Below are 7,684 nucleotides of genomic sequence, written 5' to 3'. Positions count from 1 at the left end.
CTAAGAAAGTTATGAGATATTTGAAGAAAACTGAAAGTTATATGCTTACATTCCAGCGTACAAATCATCTTGAGGTGGTAGGATATTCAGATTCTGATTTCGCTGGATGTCAAGATGATTTGAAATCAACCTCAAGTTACATTTTTACATTAGCTGGTGGGGCCATTTCTCAGAAAAGTGTTAAACAGACTTTAGTAGCATCTTCTGCTATGCAAGCTGAATTTGTGGCATGTTATGAGGCTATAGTCCAAGCCGTTTGGTTAAGAAATTTTATCTCTGGCTTGAAAGTTGTTGATTCCATCTCAAGACCGATCATCATCTACTGTGATAAGAGTGCAGCAGTATTCTTTTCAAAGAATAATAAAAGTTCTGGTGGACCAAAACATATTGACATCAAATATTTGATTGTTAGAGACAGAGTCAAAGAAGGGTAGACGAAAATAGAGCATATCAATACACAGGCGATGGTTGCAGATCCCTTGACTAAGGGACTCGCTCCAAAAGTCTTTAAAACACATGTTACTAATATGAGTATTGTGGAAACATTTAATATTTTTGGTTAGTGGGAGTTATTTATGTAAGAACTACGTTTTGGGCTTGATCCCTTGCGAGGTACATAGGCAACCTATATGTTTTCGGGTACAGCCCCTTCTGATAATAAAATAATTTTTCCCCTATCCATGAATTATCTTGAGCATGCATTTGACTTATGTCTTTTCATAATATTATTGTGATCCCGAAATATGACGTATAAAGACATAAGATGAGTCTCTTTTGGAGACATGTGGCTTCATTTTGATTCGAAGCATTATGAGGATCGATATGAGTTAGCACAGTTTTTTATCACATTTGGTGCTAAGTTCATACTACATACTACCACATTGGTTGGAGGGTGGGGATCCATGTCGACAAGGATGTTGGCATTTGTAACTGTGGAATGATCTTACATCGCTTAATTGGTGTAATGACTTCCATGTTCGGTGTTAATATTCTTGTTGGACCGGATCATGTTACGTGAGGTGTCATCATTGGAGCTATACTTTTGTGGCCACCTATGTAGTCTAACCCAGGAGTTAAAACTTTGTTATGGCAATCAAATGTTTGCCCAAGTGGGAGAATGTTGTAATAATTAATAATTCCATATGTGGTTTTCACATTCGGTTGCAAAATTTTACGGGTTAAATATATGGCTCATAATGATATTTGTGTTTGGACCAAATTTATTAAGTGAACAATTGGGCCTTTTACACCTTACGTGTTGTAATTAATTTTATATGGTAGTTTAAAGTATGTGGGCCGAAAATAAACTCTAATTAGAATTCTAGTCGTAATAGGACGGCTCAAATTATTTCCTATATATAAAGGCTAGGTCCCCTCTCCTCTCCATATATGTTTCATTAGCTTGCCCCATTGATAGCTAATACTTTTGTGAGGAGAAAGGAGAGGAAGATCTTAACTACTATTACAACTATAATTCATATCAACAATGACTTCCGTAGGTATGAATTCGTTTTATTAATTTATTGTATTGTGATTCTTAATTCTTAGCATGCAATTAAAATTCAACAAAAAAAACATGAGCTTTGCAACAAATATTATTTTCTCACTCTTATCAAATTCCTACAACGTTCTTGGAGTTTCATGAAGATGTAATAACGGAAAAAAGAGTCGAGCTTTACTTTATTGTGGAAATAATTTCGCCACTTATTTATGAAAATAAATTCTCTTCTATATAATATAGATGCAGGTTAGAAAGAAAAGACAAAAATACGTATATTTATGAAAATTAGCATTTATTAAACATTTAATGAAAAAGAATTTTATGGTCAAATTGAAGTATGAATTTATCTCTTCTCTAATCCCTTAAATGAATAGAATCCTGATATCCATCCGTCCCTGCATTATATCCGTCTATCGGGTATATGTGCTGGTAGCTCCCCTCGTCGGGTGTTTTAAAAGCTTTTATGTTCTCCAACGAGAGTTTCGAAGAAAAATTACTACTGATACGTTTTCTTCTGCTTGTCTTGTAAAAAGACTGGTACATATTTATTATTAGTCTAAAGCATATTATTTAAAAACAGTGAACATCAACACCACCATAACAGCCAATAGATTCATGCAGCAACTTTTCTTGGGTACACAACGCGTAAATTAACCTCGAACGAATATTATAACTGGTCAAGAAATATTGAAATCTCTATCTGATTGGATAATTTTGTCTCTAAGTTACTTGGACAATACTGATAAAGACAGGAAAAGTTTCTATTCGATTGCAATTATCTAAAGATTTGAACAGATAGTGTGACAACAACAAGAAGCAGAGTTTTAAATTCAGTTCATTTCATTTTGATGGAAAGATGAGATGCATAGACTTCAATGGAGAAATGGGTTCTGCTGTTTTTGGCTCTGTTCAATCTCAAAGCCTTTGCCCAAGGTAGTTGTAATTTCTCTTCTCGTTCAATTTGTACTTGGGTTAAAAGGTTAACCTTATTAAAAATAGTAGCTCAAGTCTTTATATGGTAGTTAATATTTTTATCTTTATTCAATATGGGATTTTACCCCTAGCATACCCCACCGGACGGTGTTTGAGAACCAATCTTGAAATCTGATTGCTCATGTAACCTAAGATATCAATAATTCTGTCTTTTCTGTCCGTGGTGTTCATCCAATTTTGAAGTTCTCCACGTAAATCCTTTAGTTCTTGTCATTCTTATTATTTTCTGTTTTTCTTGATATATCATGGAGGAGGATCTAAAGCAGATTTTTTTTTTTTTTTCATGAGAACTATAATTTTGTAATTAAATTCTCTAGTTACCTGGCTGGGGATTGACTGTGGATCAGAAACTAGGACCACAACTATAGGAGGAGTGTGGCAAACAGATGAAGCATACATTAAAACAGGCACTAACCAATTCGTTTCGAGTGATGACTTCCAAACATTGGGCCTGCTCAATACCCTTCGCACCTTCACTACTCAGAACAAAAATTGCTATGCGCTTCCAGCACTCGCCACCACAAGATATTTTGTCAGAGCCGTCTTTCTATATGGCAATTATGACCACCTATCGAAGCCACCAACTTTCGATCTTGAGATCGATGGAAATAAATGGATGACTGTTGTCAGCTCCTCCACGGAAATCCTCCACTATGAGATCATTTATATTAGCGTGGGAGATACTATTAGTGTGTGCTTAGCTCGAACAATGGTGAACCAATTTCCATTTATTTCCTCGTTAGAAGCGTGGCCAATTCTTGATGATAATGCGTACATTCATATGAATCGAGATCTGGCCTGGCTCAATAGTTACCGGTACAATTATGGTGCCAACGACTGGATACTAGGGTGAGAATAGATTCCAAATTTATAAAAATATCTTGAATATGGCTGCAAAACTAAGAACTTTGATTGTTTGCTCATTGTCCATTAGGTACCCTGATAAGTACAACAGATTGTGGGAGCCAAAGGCTCAACTTGGCCTGGTGAATAGAAGTGCTGATCCTGGAACAATTTTAACCTCTACGCCTTATGAGTATCCACCGGATTCAGCTGTCTTAGATGCTATGGAGGCTCAAAATGCTACAGACTCAATTACTCTATCTTTTGGACCTATTAAAACAAACAGCCTAATTAACATTGAAGCGTATTTCACAGCAATGTCATTGAACGAGGTGACAGAGACGAGAGAGTTCGGGTTTTATGTGGGGAATAAGCAACTAACAACTGTGACCACAGAGTACGGGACATGCACAGGAATATGGGCCCTTGTACAGCATTCAAGCAGCTCTTTAACGATTGAATTGCGCCCGGCAGAAACTTCCACATTGCCCCCAATTATCAGTGCCATCGAAGTGTACACAGCCAGTGATCCACTTTTTACAACCAGAACATTGCAGAATGATCGTAAGGACAAAGTGCTTATGTGGCACACAATATTAGACAAATCTGCACAGTATAATGAACAAGATTTTAGCTTCTTTTTCTTTATTAGTACTATTGAGCCCTCTCCAATAATGCGTACAAAATGTTGTTATAAAACACCTTGCTTCTCATTCCCCAGGGCGGCATCCATCACACACACAGGCACATACATATGCTGACTAGTAATTATGTCTGATAATTTGCATTTATGTTGATGATTCAAGCAGTTGATGGACTGACAGTATTGATAAGTACATTCGAGCAATTGAAAGGGTGGAGTGGGGAACCATGTCTCCCCACGAACACGGCATGGCAATGGTTGGGCTGCACAGGCAATGATCCTCCCAGAGTAACGTCATTGTTCGTCTACTTATCTATACGTACATTTTATCATGCAATCTTGACAGGAAATTCCATTGCAACTGATGACCTAAAGTTTTTCAAAACTTCTGCAGAAATCTGTCCGGATATAATCTGAGTGGCTTCCTTCCAGATTTTAGCCAAATGCAGGCCCTTGTAAACATGCAAGTCCTTAGTACACATAAAACTAAATAATTCTCAATTTTTTAAATCCCATATTACTCAAAATAATTTTTGTTTCTTTCGTTATTATTGTTGCAGAGATCTGAGTAACAACAGTCTTCAAGGACAGATTCCAGAGTTCCTCGGAAATCTACCAAATCTAAAGACACTGTAAGTCCAACTTTTAGAACTGTGATGTAGTTTAGACATAGATGGAGAAAACATTCCCATGTAATTGAGTTTTGACATGTCCAATCCTTTGTTTTTTTCTCTCAAGTAACCTGGGATATAATAATTTCTATGGACAAATTCCCTCTAGCATATCCAACAATAAAAGAATTACATACAAGTAAGTATACCCCTTTTACCACTTTCAAACAAGAAAACATACTATCATTACTATGTTTGTATCCTTAACATTTGAACTCCGCAGCATCGAAGGAAATACAAATTTAGATGCTTCTCACAAGAATAAAAGTGCTACAGCCTTAATCATTGGACTATCAGTGGGATTATCTCTCTTTGTCATTCTGATACTTGTGGCTCTCGTATACTGGTTAATACGAAGAAAAAAAGCACACCAAGGACAGAATCAAATAATGGGTCCTGAATCTGGAGGATCTGAGAGTCCTCCAAAAATGAATTCAGAGAACGCCTCAATAGGGGCGAGCATGGAACAACTGATTAGGCCACAACCACAACCTAGTGCACCAATGGAGCCATCAATGGAAGAAGATTTCAAGCAAAACTCTGATGAAGACTATGTTCCCGTTAGTAGTGCAAATCAAGTTCATCAATCTATGGCTCCAGAAATGGATTTGGAAGAACTCGAGGAAGTTATCAAACAACACGAGAATAACACGCATGATGATCCTGATCATGATAATGACAACGCGAACTCCAATGAACATATAATCTCAGATAAAGTGCACGAAAATGAGCAAGCTATGGCTCCAGATATGGATTTGGAGGAACTTGAGGAAATTGTTCAACAAGAAAGAGGGACTAATGAATTACACAACTCTGGAAAAACCTGAATTTTGCATCTAGCAGCATTAAAGAACCCACAGTTGAAAAATTCACCTTCCATATATATGTAAAATTAAAGTATTTGATGCGTAAAACTCACCAAATTGAAATTTTTTGCATAGCCAATACACGTATATGAATTTTCTATCTATGTCAGAAAATTATTAATCACGATCAATTAAAAACAAATAAAACATTGTTCATTTTCTTCGTCAAAAGAAATTGATTTGTTCATTCGACTTTTAAGCAATAAAAATTTTCACAAAATTTACGTTATCAAGGTCTCACCCGAATTTTGTTTTACTTTCTCCTCCATGTTCACCTTCAACTCATTCATTTGAGCTCCTCCATTTTGTCCTATAAAACGAAACTAAAGTTTACAAATCAAATCTTAATTTTGTTTCTTGTTAAAAATCAAGTAGTTTTTGATAGATATGTGCCTCAGAGTTCGGATCAGATGTCTCTGTAGGACACAATAGCAAACCTTGAACATTTTTTCTTGCTGTTGAGACCTCTAAACAACTATACCGGTGCAAAATAGCAAAGGGATCATCAGTCAGTGTTCATGTGCTGAAGATGATTGGTTTCATTGAAAAACTGAGTTCACTGGGTTTTATCATGAATCATGAACTAAGTATTGACTTGATTCTGCAATCTCTATCAGATAGTTATTCACAGTTCATTATGAACTTTAATATGAATAAGATCGAATGCACACTCCCTGAGTTGCTTAATATTCTTAAAACTGTGGAGCCCAATGTCAAGGCTAGCACTGGGCATGTCTTAGCTATTCATTCCTCCAAGGGAACTAAGAGGAAAATCAAAAGAAGTTTTAAGAAAACATCCAAAAAGGCTAAGGGCAATAACAAAGCAGTCAAAGCAGGCAAGGACAATACTAAATCTGATGACCTATGCTATCACTGTGGAGCGAAAGGTCATTGGAAGAGGAACTGCAAGGCTTACCTCGCAAGCTTGAAGGGAAAGAAGTCTTCTGAAACTTCTACTTCAGGTATTTTTGTTATCGAGGTTAATATGTCTACTTCATTAGCTTCTTGGGTATTAGATACCGGATGTGGATCTCATATTTGAATAAATATGCAGGGACTAAAAAGAAGTAGACCACTGTAGAAAAGAGAAGTTGACCTGCGCGTGGGAAATGGAGCAAGAGTTGCTGCATTAGCTGTAGGGACATACTTCTTACCACTGCCTTCAGGCTTAGTATTGGAATTAGAAAATTGCTATTTTGTTCCCGCCATTACTAAAAACATTATTTCTATTTCGTGTTTAGACATGAATGGTTTTTCAATTAATGTTAAGAACAATCGTTGTTCGTTTTATAAAGATGAGATCTTTTATGGTTGTAGTGTGTTGTAAAATGGTATTTATATTCTTGATACTAAGTCGTCTATTATGAGTATAGAAAATAAAAGGTATAAAAGTAATAATCTAAATAATACATACCTTTGGCATTGCAGATTGGGTCATATTAACGACAAACGCATTTCCAAGTTACATAAAGATGGATACTTAAGGTCAACTGATTTTGAATCATTTGACAGATGCGAGGATGAAATTCAAGCATGAAGCACTTGAAAAGTTCAAGGAATTCAAACTTGAAGTAGAGAAACAAATTGGTAAAAATATACACACGCTGATGTATGTGGACCCATGTCAATAACTATCAGAGGTGGTTTCTCTTACTTTATCACATTCACTAATGATCATTCTAGATATGGTTATATATATCTGATGAAATTCAAGCATGAAGCACTTGAAAAGTTCAAGGAATTCAAACTTGAAGTAGAGAAACAAATTGGTAAAAATATACACACGCTGATGTATGTGGACCCATGTCAATAACTGTCAGAGGTGGTTTCTCTTACTTTATCACATTCACTAATGATCATTCTAGATATGGTTATATATATCTGATGAAATTCAAGCATGAAGCACTTGAAAAGTTCAAGGAATTCAAACTTGAAGTAGAGAAACAAACTAGTAAAAATATACTCACGCTAAGATCAGATCGAGGTGGAGAATATTTAAAGGGAGAATTTTTAGATTATCTTAAAGAGAATGGGATTCTCTCGCAGTGGACTCCGCCATATACACCGCAACATAATGGTGTATCTGAACGGAGGAATCGCACTTTGTTAAATATGGTGCGATCTATGATGAGCCATGCAAACATCCCAAAATCATTTTGGGGTCATG

At 36.1% G+C, this 7,684-nt stretch overlaps 1 protein-coding gene across 1 annotated transcript; it reads left to right on the top strand.

The window, feature by feature from the left end:
- The first annotated feature begins 1,741 nt into the window (after positions 1-1,741).
- On the top strand, positions 1,742-5,527 carry LOC111371048 (probable LRR receptor-like serine/threonine-protein kinase At1g05700). Its single transcript, XM_022992968.1, has 9 exons — positions 1,742-1,747; positions 1,876-1,947; positions 2,057-2,135; positions 2,812-3,343; positions 3,429-3,950; positions 4,162-4,251; positions 4,375-4,443; positions 4,541-4,612; positions 4,875-5,527. Exons 1-9 carry the CDS (start codon positions 1,742-1,744, stop codon positions 5,476-5,478), a joined length of 2,046 nt encoding a protein of 681 aa, XP_022848736.1. The 3' UTR covers positions 5,479-5,527.
- Positions 5,528-7,684: the final 2,157 nt, after the last annotated feature.

This window comes from Olea europaea, chromosome 22 (assembly GCF_002742605.1).
Source record: "Olea europaea var. sylvestris chromosome 22, O_europaea_v1, whole genome shotgun sequence".
In the NCBI taxonomy this organism is placed as follows: Eukaryota; Viridiplantae; Streptophyta; class Magnoliopsida; order Lamiales; family Oleaceae; genus Olea; species Olea europaea.
Note: the sequence above shows the minus strand (reverse complement) of the source record. Positions and strands in the feature narration are given on the sequence as shown.